The 21,770-nt window shown below is 49.8% G+C and overlaps 1 protein-coding gene across 1 annotated transcript; it reads right to left on the minus strand.

Annotated features, from left to right (window-relative positions):
• Window positions 1-2,907: 2,907 nt before the first annotated feature.
• LOC121839952 (extensin-like) lies at window positions 2,908-4,910 on the minus strand. The gene is made up of 2 exons (XM_042300557.1): window positions 4,902-4,910; window positions 2,908-3,705 (listed from the first exon to the last, which is right to left on the minus strand). Exons 1-2 carry the CDS (start codon window positions 4,908-4,910, stop codon window positions 2,908-2,910), a joined length of 807 nt encoding a protein of 268 aa, XP_042156491.1.
• Between the last annotated feature and the right edge of the window lie 16,860 nt (window positions 4,911-21,770).

Below are 21,770 nucleotides of genomic sequence, written 5' to 3' on the forward strand. Positions count from 1 at the left end.
AAATATAAAATACATTTTGATTTGTTTAACAATTTTTGGTTACTACATGATTCCATATGTGTTATTTCATAGTTTGAAGCTCATTCAGTAGAGGAACACACAACCACACACACACACACACACAATAACACACACACACACAATAACACACACAATAACACACACACACACCAAAGACAGAAGTAGAATATTGAGAGAAGGTTAGTAGTGTGTGAGACCACCTAGCGACCCACCCCTGAGCCTGTCAAGGGGGAAACCCAACTCTCTTGTGTGTTTTTATCAATCAGTCTTCTACCAGCAGGGGAGTTTTTCCTGTTGACTCATTCAGAGAAATCTTGGTCAGAGAAAGTCCATTTATCAAACATGCGTGTGTGTGTCTGTCTTTATGTATCTTTGTATGTGTGTGTTCTTCTCTTTTCTCCCAGATCTCGAGGTGATTCGTTCCTTCAGTTCGCGATAATGCTACTGTGAAACGTTGTCACTGTTCTATTTCCACGGCAACCGCCAGTTCTGAAATGAACCCTTTCCTGACTAGACTGCTGCAGTCTGATACCACATGGGCTAAGTTGGATGAATCAGTGGGCGGTGGTTTTGTGAATCAGTCGTCTAGCAAAGGGGGGTTTTCTGTTCTTCAGAAAGACTCATTCAGAGAAACCTAATTCTCAGCTCAAACCTCTGGATCATACCACCTCTCTCCTCTCTCCTACCCTTCTCCTCCTCTCTACCCTTCTCCTCCTCTCTACCCTTCTCCTCCTCTCTACCCATCTCCTCCTCTCTACCAATCTCCTCCTCTCTCTACCCTTCTCCTCCTCTCTACCCTTCTCCTCCTCTCTACCCTTCTCCTCCTCTCTACCCTTCTCCTCCTCTCTACCCATCTCCTCCTCTCTACCAATCTCCTCCTCTCTCTACCCTTCTCCTCTCTCTACCCTTCTCCTCTCTCTACCCTTCTCCTCCTCTCTCTCTACCCCTCTCCTCCGCTCTCTACCCTTCTCCTCTCTCTACCCCTCTCCTCCTCTCCCTACCCTTCTCCTCCTCTCTACCCATCTCCTCCTCTCTCTACCCCTCCTCTCTCTACCCCCTCCTCTCTCTACCCATCTCCTCCTCTCTAGCCCTCTACCTCTCTCTACCCCTCTCCTCGCTACCATCTCTACCCCTCTCCTCTCTACCATCTCTCTACCCCTCTCCTCTCTACCATCTCTCCTCTCCTCTCTCCTCTCCTCTCCTCTCCTCTCCTCTCCTCTCCTCTCCTCTCCTCTCCTCTCCTCTCCTCTCCTCTCCGCTCCTCTCCTCTCCTCTCCTCTCCTCTCCTCTCCTCTCCTCTCCTCTCCTCCTCCTCTCCTCTCCTCTCCTCTCCTCTCCTCTCCTCTCCTCTCCTCCTCTCCTCTCCTCTCCTCTCCTCTCCTCTCCTCTCTGAAACATCTCTCTACCCCTCTCCTCTCTCCCTCTCCTCTCCTCTCCTCTCCTCTCCTCTCCTCTCCTCTCCTCTCCTCTCCTCCTCTCCCTCTCTCCTCTCCTCTCCTCTCCTCTCTCCTCTCCTCTCCTCTCCTCTCTGAAACATCTCTCTCCCATGTGCTGTTTATGTGTGTAAGTGTGAGAGAGTGAGTTGTGTGTGTTGTATTCGTCAATCTGTGGGTGTGTGTGTGTGTGTGTGTGTGTGTACTTGTCAATCTGCGTTCATGACAAGGTAAATCATTAGTTCGGTTCGCACCCCTGAAAATCATTCCGAGAAACACTGTGTCACTGATCTATTTTCACGGCAACCGCCAGTTCTGAAATTAACCCTTTCCTGACTAGGCTGGGCCAGGGGCTGGGCCAGGGGCTGGGCCGAGGGCTGGGCCGAGGGCTGGACTGGGCTAGATGAATCAGTGGTGTGCTGTTATGACTGGGGTGACGGCCCCCCTGGTGTCACATCCTGCAGGAACAGGTTGATTTAAGAGAGGAATGACGCAGCACCAACCTCAGACTACTGGAAACGGGCTGTTGAATCAAAACATTGGCACGCAACTTGAATTTGTTTTATTTCATATACTGCACACCTAGTTCTTTACTGGTTCACAGTCCCCATATATTCCCTCGTAAGGGCCGTGAGGTAGAACAGGGGTCCTGGTGTGGCAGAACAGGGGTCCTGGTGTGGTAGAACAGGGGTCCTTTTGTGGTAGAACAGGGGTCCTTTTGTGGTAGAACAGGGGTCCTTTTGTGGTAGAACAGGGGTCCTGGTGTGGCAGAACAGGGGTCCTGGTGTGGTAGAACAGGGGTCCTGGTGAGGCAGAACAGGGGTCCTGGTGTGGTAGAACAGGGATCCTGGTAAGGCAGAACAGGGGTCCTGGTGTGGCAGAACAGGGGTCCTGGTGTGGTAGAACAGGGATCCTGGTGTGGTAGAACAGGGGTCCTGGTGTGGTAGAACAGGGATCCTGGTGTTGACTATCTTATCTCATATCCAGTACAGAGGAGAATCAGGGAGGGGGGGTGGACGCCAGCCTCTCTGTCTGTCGCAGAGGTAGCCCTGACGACCAGCCCAAACACCCCTTCCAAGAGGCCCCTCTGAAGGAGCCGGTGTGGGAGACGAGCCCACGTCCCCTACCACCCAAGGTCGCACCCCAAGGAAGGCCAAGCAACATCTCAATGTCAGGGCAGAGCTGGAGAAGAGACAAAGGGTTGGGGTCTACGTTATAGACGGGACTCTCAGCATGGCTGTGGGGGCTGGCTATGTGGGGGTTTGGGGCTGGCTGTGTGGGGGGTTGAGACTGGCTATGTGGGGGTTTGGGGCTGGCTGTGTGGGGGGTTGGGCCTGGCTGTGTGTTTTTTTGGGGGCATGGCTGTGTGGGGGTTGAGCCTGGCTGTGTGGGGGTTTGGGGCTGGCTATGTGTGGGGGTTTGGGGCTGGCTGTGTGGGGGGTTTTGGGCCTGGCTATGTGGGGGTTTGGGGCCGGCTGTGTGGGGGGTTGGGCTTGGCTGTGTGTTTTTTGGGGGCATGGCTGCGTGGGGGTTGAGCCTGGCTGTGTGGGGGTTTGGGGCTGGCTATGTGGGGGTTTGGGGCTGGCTGTGTGGGGGTTTTGGGCCTGGCCGTGTGGGGGTTTGGAGCTGGCTGTGTGGGGGTTGGGCCTGGCTGTGTGTTTTTTGGGGGCATGGCTGTGTGGGGGTTGAGCCTGGCTGTGGGGGTTTGGGGCTGGCTATGTGGGGGTTTGGGGCTGGCTGTGTGGGGGGTTTGGGCCTGGCTGTGTGGGGGTTTGGAGCTGGCTGTGTGGGGGGTTTTGGGCCTGGCTGTGTGTTTTTTTGGGGGCATGGCTGTGTGGGGGGTTGAGCCTGGCTGTGTGGGGGTTTGGGGCTGGCTATGTGGGGGTTTTGGGCCTGGCTGTGTGGGGGTTGGGCCTGGCTGTGTGGGGGTTGGGCCTGGCTGTGTGGGGGGTTTGGGCCTGGCTGTGTGGGGGGTTGGGCCTGGCTGTGTGGGGGTTTGGAGCTGGCTGTGGGGGTTGGGCCTGGCTGTGTGGGGGTTTGGAGCTGGCTGTGTGGGGGTTGGGCCTGGCTGTGTGGGGGTTTGGAGCTGGCTGTGTGGGGGTTTGGGGCTGGCTGTGTGGGGGGTTTTGGGCCTGGCTATGTGGGGGTTTGGGGCCGGCTGTGTGGGGGGGGTTGGGCCTGGCTGTGTGTGTTTTTTGGGGGCATGGCTGCGTGGGGGGTTGAGCCTGGCTGTGTGGGGGTTTGGGGCTGGCTATGTGGGGGTTTGGGGCTGGCTGTGGGGGGTTTTGGGCCTGGCTGTGTGGGGGTTTGGAGCTGGCTGTGTGGGGGGTTGGGCCTGGCTGTGTGTTTTTTTGGGGGCATGGCTGTGTGGGGGGTTGAGCCTGGCTGTGTGGGGGTTTGGAGCTGGCTGTGTGGGGGTTTGGAGCTGGCTATGTGGGGGGTTGGGCCTGGCTGTGTGGGGGGTTGGGCCTGGCTGTGTGGGGGGTTGGGCCTGGCTGTGTGTGTGTATTTTCTTCAAATGTATGTTAAAATAATATATGTATGTAAAAAATTGACTCTACACATTGTTATTGGATTTTCAACATTTTGTTTTTGTAAACTTAAGTTTAATCTTAATTTAGAACATAAAGACACATGGAATGGGCAACGTTATTGGCATCCCAGAGCATCCCAGAGCTAGTACCAGAGCTAGTACCAGAGCTAGTACCAGAGCTAGTACCAGAGCTAGTACCAGAGCTAGTACTTAGGTACAGAGTCCAAGATAACTGCAGACAAACCCTTCTTGTTGTCATCAATGAGCTTCACCTTTCTACTGGCAATGTGGCGGCAAACTGCTCCAAGTCTTTAATGTTTGAGAGGTGTCCTCCACCAACTGTGATGTGATTCAGATCTGGCCATAAGTTATGGATGTGATTCAGATCTGGCCACTTCAGAACAGTTCCTGCGACAACTGTCATGAAACCGTCTGCATGTTTAGGATGTTTTTTCCCCCTGGTTGTTTTTACCCAGGGGATGTAAACATTTGGTAAAACTGATTTAAGTTTGCCTGTATTAAAGTCCCTGGCCACTAGCGCAGCTTCTGGATGAGCATTTTCTTGTTTGCTTATGGCCTTCTACAGCTGGTTGAGTGGCCTTATACAGCTGGTTGAGTGGCCTTATACAGCTGGTTGAGGGGCCTTATACACCTGGTTGAGTGGCCTTATACAGCTGGTTGAGTGGCCTTATACAGCTGGTTGAGTGGCCTTATACAGCTGGTTGAGTGGCCTTATACAGCTGGTTGAGTGGCCTTATACAGCTGGTTGAGTGGCCTTATACAGCTGGTTGAGTGGCCTTACACAGCTGGTTGAGTGGCCTTATACAGCTTGTTGAGTGGCCTTATACAGCTGGTTGAGTGGCCTTACACAGCTGGTTGAGTGGCCTTATACAGCTTGTTGAGTGCGGTCTTACTGCCAGCATACTGTCTGTCGTGGTAAATAGACAGGTACACATAATATAGATGGGAACTCTCTTGGTAGATAGTGTGGTCTACAGCTTATCATAAGGTACTCTACCTCAGACGAGCAATACCTAGAGACTTCTTTAATATTAGACATCGCACACCAGCTGTTATTGACAAATAGACACACACCCCCACCCCTCGTCTGTTCTGCCGGTGCAGGGAAAATCCCGCCAGCTCTATAGTGTCTGTTTCTTTGTTCAGCCACGTCTCGGTGAAACATAAGATGTTACAGTTTTTAATGTCCCCTTGGTAGGATAATCTTAATAGTAGGTCATCAATTTTATTTTCTACAGATTGCACGTTGGCAAGGAGAACGGATGGCAGAGTTTACATCGCTCGCCTCAGGCTCCTCAGAAGGATCTCCGCCGTCTTACATCGCTCGCCTCAGGCTCCTCAGAAGGATCTCCGCCGTCTTACATCGCTCGCCTCAGGCTCCTCAGAAGGATCTCCGCCGTCTTACATCGCTCGCCTCAGGCTCCTCAGAAGGATCTCCGCCGTCTTACATCGCTCGCCTCAGGCTCCTCAGAAGGATCTCCGCCGTCTTTTCTTCACGCAGAAGGAGTGGATCTGGGCCTGTTCCAGTGAAAGGCTGGATCTGGGCCTGTTCCAGTGAAAGGCTGGATCTGGGCCTGTTCCAGTGAAAGGCTGGATCTGGGCCTGTTCCAGTGAAAGGCTGGATCTGGGCCTGTTCCAGTGAAAGGCTGGACCTGGGCCTGTTCCAGTGAAAGGCTGGATCTGGGCCTGTTCCAGTGAAAGGCTGGATCTGGGCCTGTTCCAGTGAAAGGCTGGATCTGGGCCTGTTCCAGTGAAAGGCTGGACCTGGGCCTGTTCCAGTGAAAGGCTGGACCTGGGCCTGTTCCAGTGAAAGGCTGGACCTGGGCCTGTTCCAGTGAAAGGCTGGATCTGGGCCTGTTCCAGTGAAAGGCTGGACCTGGGCCTGTTCCAGTGAAAGGCTGGATCTGGGCCTGTTCCAGTGAAAGGCGTGGATCTGGGCCTGTTCCAGTGAAAGGCTGGATCTGGGCCTGTTCCAGTGAGAGCAGGATATCCTTCTCGTCAGACTCATTATTAAAAGGAAAACGTTTCTTCCAGTTCAAGGTGAGTGATCGCTTTTCTGATGTTCAGAAGTCATAAGAGACGGTAGCAGCAACATTACGTACAAAATAAGTTTAAAAAATAAGTTACGCAAAACGCAAAAAAAATTACAAACTTGCACAATTTGTTGGGAGAAACATCAGCCATGTTGTTTGGTGCCATCTTAGGGTCTTAGGGTGCTAGGGTCTGCTTAGGGTGCTAGGGTTTGCTTAGGGTCTTAGGGTGCTAGGGTCTGCTTAGGGTCTTAGGGTGCTAGGGTCTGCTTAGGGTCTTAGGGTGCTAGGGTCTGCTTAGGGTCTTAGGGTGCTAGGGTCTGCTTAGGGTCTTAGGGTGCTAGGGTCTGCTTAGGGTCTTAGGGTGCTAGGGTCTGCTTAGGGTCTTAGGGTGCTAGGGTCTGCTTAGGGTCTTAGGGTGCTAGGGTCTGCTTAGGGTCTTAGGGTGCTAGGGTCTGCTTAGGGGTCTGCTTAGGGGTCTTAGGGTGCTAGGGTCTGCTTAGGGTCTTAGGGTGCTAGGGTCTGCTTAGGGTCTTAGGGTGCTAGGGTCTGCTTAGGGTCTTAGGGTGCTAGGGTCTGCTTAGGGTCTTAGGGTGCTAGGGTCTGCTTAGGGTCTTAGGGTGCTAGGGTCTGCTTAGGGTCTTAGGGTGCTAGGGTCTGCTTAGGGTCTTAGGGTGCTAGGGTCTGCTTAGGGTCTTAGGGTGCTAGGGTCTGCTTAGGGTCTTAGGGTGCTAGGGTCTGCTTAGGGTCTTAGGGTGCTAGGGTCTGCTTAGGGTCTTAGGGTGCTAGGGTCTGCTTAGGGTCTTAGGGTGCTAGGGTCTGCTTAGGGTCTTAGGGTGCTAGGGTCTGCTTAGGGTCTTAGGGTGCTAGGGTCTGCTTAGGGTCTTAGGGTGCTAGGGTCTGCTTAGGGTCTTAGGGTGCTAGGGTCTGTCTTAGGGTCTTAGGGTGCTAGGGTCTGCTTAGGGTCTTAGGGTGCTAGGGTCTGCTTAGGGTCTTAGGGTGCTAGGGTCTTAGGGTGCTAGGGTCTTAGGGTCTTAGGGTGCTAGGGTCTTAGGGTGCTAGGGTCTGCTTAGGGTCTTAGGGTGCTAGGGTCTTAGGGTGCTAGGGTCTGCTTAGGGTCTTAGGGTGCTAGGGTCTTAGGGTGCTAGGGTCTGCTTAGGGTCTTAGGGTGCTAGGGTCTTAGGGTGCTAGGGTCTGCTTAGGGTCTTAGGGTGCTAGGGTCTTAGGGTGCTAGGGTCTGCTTAGGGTCTTAGGGTGCTAGGGTCTTAGGGTGCTAGGGTCTGCTTAGGGTCTTAGGGTGCTAGGGTCTTAGGGTGCTAGGGTCTGCTTAGGGTCTTAGGGTGCTAGGGTCTTAGGGTGCTAGGGTCTGCTTAGGGTCTTAGGGTGCTAGGGTCTTAGGGTGCTAGGGTCTGCTAGGGTCTTAGGGTGCTAGGGTCTTAGGGGGTGCTAGGGTCTGCTTAGGGTCTTAGGGTGCTAGGGTCTGCTTAGGGTCTTAGGGTGCTAGGGTCTGTCTTAGGGTCTTAGGGTGCTAGGGTCTGCTTAGGGTCTTAGGGTGCTAGGGTCTGCTAGGGTCTTAGGGTCTTAGGGTGCTAGGGTCTGCTTAGGGTCTTAGGGTGCTAGGGTCTGCTTAGGGTCTTAGGGTGCTAGGGTCTGCTTAGGGTCTTAGGGTGCTAGGGTCTGCTTAGGGTCTTAGGGTGCTAGGGTCTGCTTAGGGTCTTAGGGTGCTAGGGTCTGCTTAGGGTCTTAGGGTGCTAGGGTCTGCTTAGGGTCTTAGGGTGCTAGGGTCTGCTTAGGGTCTTAGGGTGCTAGGGTCTGCTTAGGGTCTTAGGGTGCTAGGGTCTGCTAGGGTCTGCTTAGGGTCTTAGGGTGCTAGGGTCTGCTTAGGGTCTTAGGGTGCTAGGGTCTGCTTAGGGTCTTAGGGTGCTAGGGTCTGCTTAGGGTCTTAGGGTGCTAGGGTCTGCTTAGGGTCTTAGGGTGCTAGGGTCTGCTTAGGGTCTTAGGGTGCTAGGGTCTGCTTAGGGTCTTAGGGTGCTAGGGTCTGCTTAGGGTCTGCTTAGGGTCTTAGGGTGCTAGGGTCTGCTTAGGGTCTTAGGGTCTTAGGGTGCTAGGGTCTGCTTAGGGTCTTAGGGTGCTAGGGTCTGCTTAGGGTCTTAGGGTGCTAGGGTCTGCTTAGGGTCTTAGGGTGCTAGGGTCTGCTTAGGGTCTTAGGGTGCTAGGGTCTGCTTAGGGTCTTAGGGTGCTAGGGTCTGCTTAGGGTCTTAGGGTGCTAGGGTCTGCTTAGGGTCTTAGGGTGCTAGGGTCTGCTTAGGGTCTTAGGGTGCTAGGGTCTGCTTAGGGTCTTAGGGTGCTAGGGTCTGCTTAGGGTCTTAGGGTGCTAGGGTCTGCTTAGGGTCTTAGGGTGCTAGGGTCTGCTTAGGGTCTTAGGGTGCTAGGGTCTGCTTAGGGTCTTAGGGTGCTAGGGTCTGCTTAGGGTCTTAGGGTGCTAGGGTCTGCTTAGGGTCTTAGGGTGCTAGGGTCTGCTTAGGGTCTTAGGGTGCTAGGGTCTGCTTAGGGTCTTAGGGTGCTAGGGTCTGCTTAGGGTCTTAGGGTCTGTAGGGTCTTAGGGTGCTAGGGTCTGCTAGGGTCTTAGGGTGCTAGGGTCTGCTTAGGGTTAGGGTCTTAGGGTGCTAGGGTCTGCTTAGGGTCTTAGGGTGCTAGGGTAGGGTCTTAGGGTGCTAGGGTCTGCTTAGGGTCTTAGGGTGCTAGGGTCTGCTTAGGGTCTTAGGGTGCTAGGGTCTGCTTAGGGTCTTAGGGTGTAGGGTCTGCTTAGGGTCTAGGGTGCTAGGGTCTGCTTAGGGTCTTAGGGTGCTGCTTAGGGTCTGCTTAGGGTCTGGGTTAGGGTCTGCTTAGGGTCTTAGGGTGCTAGGGTCTGCTTAGGGTCTAGGGTGCTAGGGTCTGCTTAGGGTCTTAGGGTGCTAGGGTCTTAGGGTGCTAGGGTCTGCTTAGGGTCTTAGGGTGCTAGGGTCTGCTTAGGGTCTTAGGGTGCTAGGGTCTGCTTAGGGTCTTAGGGTGCTAGGGTCTGCTTAGGGTCTTAGGGTGCTAGGGTCTGCTTAGGGTCTTAGGGTGCTAGGGTGCTTAGGGTCTTAGGGTGCTAGGGTCTGCTTAGGGTCTTAGGGTGCTAGGGCTTAGGGTCTTAGGGTGCTAGGGTCTGCTTAGGGTCTTAGGGTGCTAGGGTCTGCTTAGGGTCTTAGGGTGCTAGGGTCTGCTTAGGGTCTTAGGGTGCTAGGGTCTGCTTAGGGTCTTAGGGTGCTAGGGTCTGCTTAGGGTCTTAGGGTGCTAGGGTCTGCTTAGGGTCTTAGGGTGCTAGGGTCTGGTGCTAGGGTCTTAGGGTCTTAGGGTGCTAGGGTCTTAGGGTGCTAGGGTCTGCTTAGGGTCTTAGGGTTAGGGTGCTTAGGGTCTTAGGGTGCTAGGGTCTGCTTAGGGTCTTAGGGTGCTAGGGTCTTAGGGTGCTAGGGTCTGCTTAGGGTCTTAGGGTGCTAGGGTCTTAGGGGTGCTAGGGTCTGCTTAGGGTCTTAGGGTGCTAGGGTGCTTAGGGTCTTAGGGTGGGTGCTAGGGTCTTAGGGTGCTAGGGTTAGGGTCTTAGGGTGCTAGGGTCTGCTTAGGGTCTTAGGGTGCTAGGGTCTGCTTAGGGTCTTAGGGTGCTAGGGTCTGCTTAGGGTCTTAGGGTGCTAGGGTCTGCTTAGGGTGCTAGGGTCTGCTTAGGGTCTTAGGGTGCTAGGGTCTGCTTAGGGTCTTAGGGTGCTAGGGTCTGCTTAGGGTCTTAGGGTGCTAGGGTCTGCTTAGGGTCTTAGGGTGCTAGGGTCTGCTTAGGGTCTTAGGGTCTTAGGGTGCTAGGGTCTGGTTAGGGTCTTAGGGTGCTAGGGTCTGCTTAGGGTCTTAGGGTGCTAGGGTCTGCTTAGGGTCTTAGGGTGCTAGGGTCTGCTTAGGGTCTTAGGGTGCTAGGGTCTGCTTAGGGTCTTAGGGTGCTAGGGTCTGCTTAGGGTCTTAGGGTGCTAGGGTCTGCTTAGGGTCTTAGGGTGCTAGGGTCTGCTTAGGGTCTTAGGGTGCTAGGGTCTGCTTAGGGTCTTAGGGTGCTAGGGTCTGCTTAGGGTCTTAGGGTGCTAGGGTCTGTCTTAGGGTCTTAGGGTGCTAGGGTCTGCTTAGGGTCTTAGGGTGCTAGGGTCTGCTTAGGGTCTTAGGGTGCTAGGGTCTGCTTAGGGTCTTAGGGTGCTAGGGTCTGCTTAGGGTCTTAGGGTGCTAGGGTCTGCTTAGGGTCTTAGGGTGCTAGGGTCTGCTTAGGGTCTTAGGGTGCTAGGGTCTGCTTAGGGTCTTAGGGTGCTAGGGTCTGCTTAGGGTCTTAGGGTGCTAGGGTCTGCTTAGGGTCTTAGGGTGCTAGGGTCTGCTTAGGGTCTTAGGGTGCTAGGGTCTGCTTAGGGTCTTAGGGTGCTAGGGTCTGCTTAGGGTCTTAGGGTGCTAGGGTCTGCTTAGGGTCTTAGGGTGCTAGGGTCTGCTTAGGGTCTTAGGGTGCTAGGGTCTAGGGTCTTAGGGTTAGGGTCTTAGGGTGCTAGGGTCTGCTTAGGGTCTTAGGGTGCTAGGGTCTGCTTAGGGTCTTAGGGTGCTAGGGTCTGCTTAGGGTCTTAGGGTGCTAGGGTCTGCTTAGGGTCTTAGGGTGCTAGGGTCTGCTTAGGGTCTTAGGGTGCTAGGGTCTGCTTAGGGTCTTAGGGTGCTAGGGTCTGCTTAGGGTCTTAGGGTGCTAGGGTCTGCTTAGGGTCTTAGGGTGCTAGGGTCTGCTTAGGGTCTTAGGGTGCTAGGGTCTGCTTAGGGTCTTAGGGTGCTAGGGTCTGCTTAGGGTCTTAGGGTGCTAGGGTCTGCTTAGGGTCTTAGGGTGCTAGGGTCTGCTTAGGGTCTTAGGGTGCTAGGGTCTGCTTAGGGTCTTAGGGTGCTAGGGTCTGCTTAGGGTCTTAGGGTGCTAGGGTCTGCTTAGGGTCTTAGGGTGCTAGGGTCTGCTTAGGGTCTTAGGGTGCTAGGGTGCTAGGGTCTGCTTAGGGTCTTAGGGTGCTAGGGTCTGCTTAGGGTCTTAGGGTGCTAGGGTCTGCTTAGGGTCTTAGGGTGCTAGGGTCTGCTTAGGGTCTTAGGGTGCTAGGGTCTGCTTAGGGTCTTAGGGTGCTAGGGTCTGCTTAGGGTCTTAGGGTGCTAGGGTCTGCTTAGGGTCTTAGGGTGCTAGGGTCTGCTTAGGGTCTTAGGGTGCTAGGGTCTGCTTAGGGTCTTAGGGTGCTAGGGTCTGCTTAGGGTCTTAGGGTGCTAGGGTCTGCTTAGGGTCTTAGGGTGCTAGGGTCTGCTTAGGGTCTTAGGGTGCTAGGGTCTGCTTAGGGTCTGCTTAGGGTCTGCTTAGGGTCTGCTTAGGGTCTTAGGGTGCTAGGGTCTGCTTAGGGTCTTAGGGTGCTAGGGTCTGCTTAGGGTCTTAGGGTGCTAGGGTCTGCTTAGGGTCTTAGGGTGCTAGGGTCTGCTTAGGGTCTTAGGGTGCTAGGGTCTGCTTAGGGTCTTAGGGTGCTAGGGTCTGCTTAGGGTCTTAGGGTGCTCTGCTTAGGGTTAGGGTCTGCTTAGGGTGCTAGGGTCTTAGGGTGCTTAGGGGGTCTTAGGGTGCTTAGGGTCTGCTTAGGGTCTTAGGGTTAGGGTCTGCTTAGGGTCTTAGGGTTAGGGTCTTAGGGTGCTTAGGGTGCTTAGGGTGCTTAGGGTCTTAGGGTGCTTAGGGTCTGCTTAGGGTCTTAGGGTGCTTAGGGTCTTAGGGTGCTTAGGGTGGGTCTGCTTAGGGTGCTTAGGGTGCTTAGGGTGCTTAGGGTCTTAGGGTGCTTAGGGGCTTAGGGTCTTAGGGTGCTAGGGTCTGCTTAGGGTGCTAGGGTCTGCTTAGGGTCTGCTTAGGGTCTTAGGGTGCTTAGGGTCTGCTTAGGGTCTTAGGGTGCTTAGGGTCTGCTTAGGGTCTTAGGGTGCTAGGGTCTGCTTAGGGTGCTAGGGTCTGCTTAGGGTCTGCTTAGGGTGCTAGGGTCTGCTTAGGGTCTGCTTAGGGTCTTAGGGTGCTTAGGGTCTGCTTAGGGTCTGCTTAGGTGCTTAGGGTGCTTAGGGTCTGCTTAGGGTCTGCTTAGGGTGCTTAGGGTCTGCTTAGGGTCTTAGGGTGCTTAGGGTCTGCTTAGGGTCTGCTTAGGGTGCTTAGGGTCTGCTTAGGGTCTGCTTAGGGTGCTTAGGGTCTGCTTAGGGTCTGCTTAGGGTGCTTAGGGTCTGCTTAGGGTCTAGGGCTTAGGGTCTGCTTAGGGTGCTTAGGGTCTGCTTAGGGTCTGCTTAGGGGGTGCTTAGGGTCTGCTTAGGGGGTCTTAGGGTGCTTAGGGTCTGCTTAGGGTGCTTAGGGTCTGCTTAGGGGTGCTTAGGGTCTGCTTAGGGTGCTTAGGGTGCTTAGGGTCTGCTTAGGGTGCTTAGGGTCTGCTTAGGGTGCTTAGGGTCTGCTTAGGGTGCTTAGGGTCTGCTTAGGGTCTTAGGGTGCTTAGGGTCTGCTTAGGGTGCTTAGGGTCTGCTTAGGGTGCTTAGGGTCTGCTTAGGGTGCTTAGGGTCTGCTTAGGGTGCTTAGGGTGCTTAGGGTCTGCTTAGGGTCTGCTTAGGGTGCTTAGGGTCTGCTTAGGGTGCTTAGGGTCTGCTTAGGGTCTGCTTAGGGTGCTTAGGGTCTGCTTAGGGTGCTTAGGGTGCTTAGGTTCTGCTTAGGGTGCTTAGGGTGCTTAGGGTGCTTAGGGTCTGCTTAGGGTGCTTAGGGTGCTTAGGGTCTGCTTAGGGTGCTTAGGGTCTGCTTAGGGTGCTTAGGGTCTGCTTAGGGTGCTTAGGGTCTGCTTAGGGTCTGCTTAGGGTGCTTAGGGTCTGCTTAGGGTGCTTAGGGTCTGCTTAGGGTCTGCTTAGGGTCTGCTTAGGGTCTGCTTAGGGTCTGGTTAGGGTGCTTAGGGTCTGCTTAGGGTCTGCTTAGGGTGCTTAGGGTCTGCTTAGGGTCTGCTTAGGGTGCTTAGGGTCTGCTTAGGGTGCTTAGGGTGCTTAGGGTCTGCTTAGGGTGCTTAGGGTCTGCTTAGGGTGCTTAGGGTCTGCTTAGGGTCTGCTTAGGGTGCTTAGGGTCTGCGTAGGGTGCTTAGGGTGCTTAGGGTCTGCTTAGGGTCTGCTTAGGGTGCTTAGGGTGCTTAGGGTCTGCTTAGGGTGCTTAGGGTGCTTAGGGTCTGCTTAGGGTGCTTAGGGTCTGCTTAGGGTGCTTAGGGTGCTTAGGGTCTGCTTAGGGTCTTAGGGTGCTTAGGGTCTGCTTAGGGTCTTAGGGTGCTTAGGGTCTGCTTAGGGTCTTAGGGTGCTTAGGGTCTGCTTAGGGTGCTTAGGGTCTTAGGGTGCTTAGGGTGCTTAGGGTCTGCTTAGGGTGCTTAGGGTCTGCTTAGGGTGCTTAGGGTCTTAGGGTCTGCTTAGGGTGCTTAGGGTCTGCTTAGGGTGCTTAGGGTCTGCTTAGGGTGCTTAGGGTCTGCTTAGGGTGCTTAGGGTCTTAGGGTGCTTAGGGTGCTTAGGGTCTGCTTAGGGTGCTTAGGGTCTGCTTAGGGTGCTTAGGGTCTTAGGGTGCTTAGGGTCTGCTTAGGGTGCTTAGGGTCTTAGGGTGCTTAGGGTGCTTAGGGTCTGCTTAGGGTGCTTAGGGTCTGCTTAGGGTCTGCTTAGGGTGCTTAGGGTCTGCTTAGGGTGCTTAGGGTGCTTAGGGTCTGCTTAGGGTCTTAGGGTGCTTAGGGTCTGCTTAGGGTCTTAGGGTGCTTAGGGTGCTTAGGGTCTGCTTAGGGTGCTTAGGGTCTGCTTAGGGTCTGCTTAGGGTGCTTAGGGTCTGCTTAGGGTCTTAGGGTGCTAGGGTCTTAGGGTCTTAGGGTGCTTAGGGTCTGCTTAGGGTCTTAGGGTCTTAGGGTCTGCTTAGGGTGCTTAGGGTGCTTAGGGTCTGCTTAGGGTGCTTAGGGTGCTTAGGGTCTGCTTAGGGTCTTAGGGTGCTTAGGGTCTGCTTAGGGTCTTAGGGTGCTTAGGGTGCTTAGGGTCTGCTTAGGGTGCTTAGGGTCTGCTTAGGGTCTGCTTAGGGTGCTTAGGGTCTGCTTAGGGTCTTAGGGTGCTAGGGTCTTAGGGTGCTTAGGGTCTGCTTAGGGTCTTAGGGTGCTTAGGTTCTGTACCTGCTCTTTCCATGAAATTACAGCGCTTAAACAATTTGGACAAAAACAATGGAGCGGACAAAAAATTAGGAACACCTGCTCTTTCCATGCCACACTGACCAGGTGAATATAAGATTTTAAAATTGCCAAAAGTTATCCCCATCTATAAATCTGGGGATCCAAGATCTTTTACAAATTATCAGCCACTATCTGTACTACCATGTTATTCTAAAATCCTAGAAAATTTGGTGTAGAAGAGAATGATGAAGCATTTAAATCAACACTGTATTCTATTTGAGAACCAATATGGTTTTGGTAAAAACTACCACACAGACTCATTTGTAACTTGTGGATAAAATCTTTACAGCCATGAACATCGGGCTTCAGGTCTAACAGAGTAAAGCTCAATGCAGTGTGTCCTCAAATGATCCTTCAGATGTGTGTGTACAAAATGCTTGTGTATAACCTACCACAGTGTTCTACATCCTGACCACTAAGAGTTCTACCACAGTGTTCTACATCCTGACCACTAAGAGTTCTACCACAGTGTTCTACATCCCGACCACTAAGAGTTCTATATCATTGTTCTACATCCCGACCACTAAGAGTTCTACCACAGTGTTCTACATCCTGACCACTAAGAGTTCTACCACAGTGTTCTACATCCCGACCACTAAGAGTTCTACCACAGTGTTCTACATCCCAACCACTAAGAGTTCTACCACAGTGTTCTACATCCTGACCACTAAGAGTTCTACCACAGTGTTCTACATCCCGACCACTAAGAGTTCTACCACAGTGTTCTACATCCCGACCACTAAGAGTTCTACCACCGTGTTCTACATCCTGACCACTAAGAGTTCTACCACAGTGTTCTACATCCCGACCACTAAGAGTTCTACCACAGTGTTCTACGTCCTGACCACTAAGAGTTCTACCACAGTGTTCTACGTCCCGACCACTAAGAGTTCTACCACAGTGTTCTACATCCCGACCACTAAGAGTTCTACCACAGTGTTCTACATCCCGACCACTAAGAGTTCTATATCAGTGTTCTACGTAGGGTTATAGCTGTTCTATGTTCTCTCCCAAGAATCTGATGTGTTCTATGTCCCGACCAGTGGTATATCAGGAGAGAACCTGACCACTAAGTGTTCTGCTCCAGAGCTAACATCCTGGTACTCTGGACCCTGCCTTTTGGACCAGAACGGACACAAGCTTTCGTATTCGATTCCACAAATCTTTATTGTCCGAGTTCCGTATGCTCACATTCTCCACAACGCTTAAAAAAAAATAAGATAATGTTACAATTCAACAATGTTATACAATTTTCTGTTTGCAAAACAAAAGAACATCCATTGTGTCCATGGCCCGTTGGATAGTTATTATCGACATAAAGATGCTTCAAGCACACAGAGAAATGAGAAGTAGCTGAGAGAGATTGACTGATACCATGTCTTTATGTGTCTCTCTTCTGTAATGATCTTGAAAGTGTACGTGTGTCTGAGTCGTGTTGTGACTGACAGTAGTGAAAGTGCCGAGTGTGGCTGATAACCATGGTGATGTTGCTACGGTATTAGTCAGCATGGCGACATAGTGACTCAGTGCACAGTCTAAATTAAAGTTACCATTTCAATGTTGTTTCTCACGCTCTCTTTCTCACTCGGCCTCTACCTTTCTTTCTCTCTTTCTCGCTTTCTATATATCTCTCTCTCTCTCTCTCTCTCTCTCTCTCTCTCTCTGTCTCTCTCAATTAAATTCAATTTAAGGGCTTTATTGGCATGGGAAACATGTGTTAACATTGCCAAAGCAAGTGAGGTAGATAATATAGCAAGTGAGGTAGATAATATATAAAGTGAATATATAAAGTGAAATAAACAATAAAAATTAACAGTAAACATTACACATACAGAAGTTTCAAAACAATAAAGACATTACAAATGTCATATTATATATATACAGTGTTTTAACAATGTACAAATGGTTAAAGGACACAAGATAAAATAAATAAACATAAATATGGGTTGTATTTACAATGGTGTTTGTTCTTCACTGGTTGCCCTTTTCTTGTGGCAACAGGTCACAAATATTGCTGCTGTGATGGCACACTGTGGAATTTCCCCCAGTAGATATGGGAGTTTATCAAAATTGGGTTTGTTTTAAATTCTTTGTGTATCTGTGTAATCTGAGGGAAATATGTCTCTCTAATATGGTCATACATTGGGCAGGAGGTTAGGAACTGCAGCTCAGTTTCCACCTCATTTTGTGGGCAGTGAGCACATAGCCTGTCTTCTCTTGAGAGCCATGTCTGCCTACGGCGGCCTTTCTCAATAGCAAGGCTATGCTCACTGAGTCTGTACATAGTCAAAGCTTTCCTTAATTTTGGGTCAGTCACAGTGGTCAGGTATTCTGCCGCTGTGTACTCTCTGTTTAGGGTCAGTCACAGTGGTCAGGTATTCTGCCACTGTGTACTCTCTGTTTAGGGTCAGTCACAGTGGTCAGGTATTCTGCCACTGTGTACTCTCTGTTTAGGGTCAGTCACAGTGGTCAGGTATTCTGCCACTGTGTACTCTCTGTTTAGGGTCAGTCACAGTGGTCAGGTATTCTGCTGCTGTGTACTCTCTGTTTAGGGCCAAATAGCATTCTAGTTTGCTCTGTTCTTTTGTTAATTCTTTCCAATGTGTCAAGTAATTATATTTTTGTTTTCTCATGATTTGGTTGGGTCTAATTGTGCTGCTGTCCTGGGTCTCTGTGGGGTGTGTTTGTGTTTGTGAACAGAGCTCCAGGACCAGCTTGCTTAGGGGACTCTTCTCCAGGTTCATCTCTCTGTAGGTGATGGCTTTGTTATGGAAGGTTTGGGAATCGCTCCCTTTTTGGTGGTTGTAGAATTTAATGGCTCTTTTCTGGATTTTGATAGTTAGTGGGTATCGGACTAATTCTGCTCTGCATGCATTATTTGGTGTTTCTCGCTCTGTGTAGGCATCACTCTCCACGATGAGCCTCTGGACGGGACAGCAGCATGATCTATTCTGATCGTCACTGGACATCATCAAGATTAATTAAATACTGTACATCGCAGTTAATGTAGACCCCAGTTAATAACATGAATGTAGACCCCAGTTAATAACATGAATGTAGACCCCAGTTAATAACATGAATGTTGACCCCAGTTAATAACATGAATGTAGACCTCAGTTAATAACATGAATGTGGACCTCAGTTAATAACATGAATGTTGATCTCAGTTAATAACATGAATGTTGATCTCAGTTAATAACATGAATGTTGATCTCAGTTAATAACATGAATGTGGACCTAAGTTAATAACATTAATGTGGACCTCAGTTAATAACATGAATGTTGATCTCAGTTAATAACATGAATGTGGACCTAAGTTAATAACATTAATGTGGACCTCAGTTAATAACATGAATGTTGATCTCAGTTAATAACATGAATGTTGATCTCAGTTAATAACATGAATGTTGATCTCAGTTAATAACATGAATGTTGATCTCAGTTAATAACATGAATGTGGACCCCAGTTAATAACATGAATGTAGACCCCAGTTAATAACATGAATGTGGACCCCAGTTTATAACATGAATGTGGACCCCAGTTAATAACATGAATGTGGACCCCAGTTAATAACATGAATGTTGACCCCAGTTAATAACATGAATGTGGACCCCAGTTAATAACATGAATGTGGACCCCAGTTAATAACATGAATGTGGACCCCAGTTAATAACATGAATGTGGACCCCAGTTAATAACATGAATGTGGACCCCAGTTAATAACATGAATGTGGACCCCAGTTAATAACATGAATGTTGATCTCAGGTAATAACATGAATGTGGATCTCAGTTAATAACATGAATGTGGACCCCAGTTAATAACATGAATGTGGACCCCAGTTAATAACATGAATGTGGACCCCAGTTAATAACATGAATGTGGACCCCAGTTAATAACATGAATGTGGACCCCAGTTAATAACATGAATATGGACCCCAGTTAATAACATGAATGTGGACCCCAGTTAATAACATGAATGTGGACCCCAGTTAATAATATGAATGTGGACCCCAGTTAATAACATGAATATGGACCCCAGTTAATAACATGAATGTGGACCCCAGTTAATAACATGAATGTGGACCCCAGTTAATAACATGAATGTGGACCCCAGTTAATAACATGAATGTGGACCCCAGTTAATAACATGAATGTGGATCTCAGTTAATAACATGAATGTGGACCCCAGTTAATAACATGAATGTGGACCCCAGTTAATAACATGAATGTGGACCCCAGTTAATAACATGAATGTGGACCCCAGTTAATAACATGAATGTGGACCCCAGTTAATAACATGAATGTTGATCTCAGTTAATAACATGAATGTTGATCTCAGTTAATAACATGAATGTTGATCTCAGTTAATAACATGAATGTGGACCCCAGTTAATAACATGAATGTGGACCCCAGTTAATAACATGAATGTGGACCCCAGTTAATAACATGAATATGGACCCCAGTTAATAACATGAATGTGGACCCCAGTTAATAACATGAATGTGGACCCCAGTTAATAACATGAATATGGACCCCAGTTAATAACATGAATGTGGACCCCAGTTAATAACATGAATGTGGACCCCAGTTAATAACATGAATTATCCTTTAAACTAGTGTTACTAAAATGATGGTTGTAGTCATCAATTGTCCCATTAACAATCACCAATATTATCAAACTAACCCCTGACCTCTGACCTCTAACCCCACCCCACTGAACATCATCAAGATCAAGTGAATGTTTAATTCTGTAACTGTGTTTTTCTATCCCTGTAATGTCTGGTCTGTGTTGAATGAGTCTCCTCCAGTGTCTGTATTAATGTAAATGAGTCTCCTCCAGTGTCTATATTAACCCTGTACTGTGATGTTATTGAGTCTCCTCCAGTGTCTATATTAACCCTGTACTGTGATGTTATTGAGTCTCCTCCAGTGTCTATATTAACCCTGTACTGTGATGTTAATGAGTCTCCTCCAGTGTCTATATTAACCCTGTACTGTGATATTAATGAGTCTCCTCCAGTGTGGGTTGTGTGTTCTGTGATATCAAGAAGCCAATCAGATTGTGTTCCCTCTTCAGGGCCATATTTATGCTTTTCAATTCTTAGACTGACCCCCCCCACCCAACAAGACATGCACTGTTCAAAGATACTGTGTTTTAATGGTACAACACTGCCACCTTGTGTTATTGAAAGAATACGAAATATTCTCTCTCTCTTTCTCACTCTCTCTCTCTCTCTCTCTCTTTCTCTCTCTTCTCTCTCTCTCTCTCTCTCTCTCTCTCTTTCTCTCTCTCTCTCTCTCTCTCTCTCTCTCTTTTCCTCTCTCTCTCTCTCTCTCTGTCTCTCTCTCTCTCTCTCTGTCTTTTCCTCTCTCTGTCTCTCTCTCCTCTCTCTCTCTGTCTCTCTGTCTCTCTGTCTCTTGTCTCTCTCTCTGTCTCTCTCTCTCTCTCTCTCCTTTTCTCTCTCTCTCTGTCTCTCTCTCTGTCTCTCTGTCTCTCTCTCTGTCTCTCTCTCTCAATTAATTTTCAATTCAAAGGGCTTTATTGTCATGGGAAACATATGTTTACATTAACATTGCCAAAGGAAGTAAAATAGATAAACAAAAGTGAAATAAACAATAAAAAATGAACAGAAAACATAACACTCAATAATAAATACATTTCAAATGTCATATTATGTCTATATACAGTGTTGTAACGATGTGCAAATAGTTAAAGAAAATAAAAAGGCATAAAAATAAATCACTGGTTGCCCTTTTCTTGTGGTAACAGGTCACACATCTTGCTGCTGTGATGGCACACTGTGGAATTTCACCCAGTAGATATGGGAGTTTTTCAAAATTGGGTTTGTTTTAAATTCTTTGTGTATCTGTGTAATCTGAGGGAAATATGTCTCTCTAATATGGTCATACATTGGGCAGGAGGTTAGGAAGTGCAGCTCAGTTTCCACCTCATTTTGTGGGCAGTGAGCACATAGCCGGTCTTCTCTTGAGAGCCAGGTCTGCCTACGGCAGCCTTTCTCAATAGCAAGGCTATGCTCACTGAGTCTGTACATAGTCAAATCTTCTAGTCACGTCCTGACCATAGAAAGCCTTTATATTCTATGGTAGAGTAGGTCAGGGCGTGACTAGGGGTTTAGTCTAGTTTATATTTTCTATGTGGGGTTCTAATTGTTTTTTTTCTATGTTGGTGTTTTAGTATGATTCCCAATTAGAGGCAGCTGGTATTCGTTGTCTCTAATTGGGGATCATATTTAGGTAGTGTTTTTCCCGCCCGTGTTTGTGGGATATTTGTTTTGAGTTAGTGCACGTAGCATCTCTGTTGTCACGGTTCGTTGTTAGTTTGTTTATTTATTTTTGTCTTTGCTAAGTTTCACTTTCTAATAAATAATGTGTAACTCTTAGTCCGACCATTATTCCAGCTAACGTGACAGAATATCCCATCTACAAAGGACCAAGCAGCGTGTCCAGGAGGACATTAAGGAGAAAATATCCTGGACTTGGGAGGAAATCCTGGCAGGACGGGATCGCCTTCCTTGGAGACAGACGGAAGGAGATAATGGAGGACGGCGACAACGATAGGGTTCGCGGCCACAGAAAGCCCAAGGACAATCCCAATATTTTTTTTTGGGGTGGGGGGGCACAAGGGGTGGCCGGTCGAGGGGAGTGCCAGAGCCCGAATGGCAAACTCTGGAGGACAGTGTCGTCAGACCACGGCCACAGAAACCCCAAGATTCTTTTGGGGGGAAGGGGGAAGAGTCAGAGACTGTCTGGGAGGCAATGGTGAGGTCTGACCAGAGGATCCGGTTAGCAGTCTGGTGCAACCTGTGCCGGGTCCACGCTTCTGGCCTCAAGTGCGCTTCTCCAGCACTCTCCCTGAGGTGTGTGTCACCAGTCCGGGACCATCAGTGCAGGCCCCACACACCAGGCTTCCGGCGACTGTTCCCAGTCCAGAACCTCCAGAGACGGTCCACGGTTCAGAACCTCCTGAGACGGTCCACGGTCCGGAACCTCCTGAGACGGTCCATGGTCCGGAACCTCCTGAGACGGTCCACGGTTAGCGCTGTTCTGTGAAGGGAGTAGTACACAGCGTACACAGACTGACGAGTTTCGGAATCAAGGTCTTTGTTTCTGGCCATTTTGAGCCTGTAAATGAACCCACAAATGCTGATGCTTCAGATACTCAACTAGTCTAAAGAAGGGCAGTTTTATTGCTTGTTTAATCAGAACAACAGTTTTCAGCTGTGCTAATGTAGCAGTGTGATGTTGTTCTCCTAGATTATGCACCACGTTGCACACAAGGACCAGTTCAAATCGGCCAGGTCAAGAGGGGATGTTAATAATTTGATAATAATAATTCAGTGTGTGTTTTTTAAATATTTAATAACAGCTACATAGCTGATGTTTTTCTTTGGTGTACACACACTTTTTCATATCAATATTGTACATACA

This window comes from Oncorhynchus tshawytscha, linkage group LG18 (genome assembly GCF_018296145.1).
Source record: "Oncorhynchus tshawytscha isolate Ot180627B linkage group LG18, Otsh_v2.0, whole genome shotgun sequence".
In the NCBI taxonomy this organism is placed as follows: Eukaryota; Metazoa; Chordata; class Actinopteri; order Salmoniformes; family Salmonidae; genus Oncorhynchus; species Oncorhynchus tshawytscha.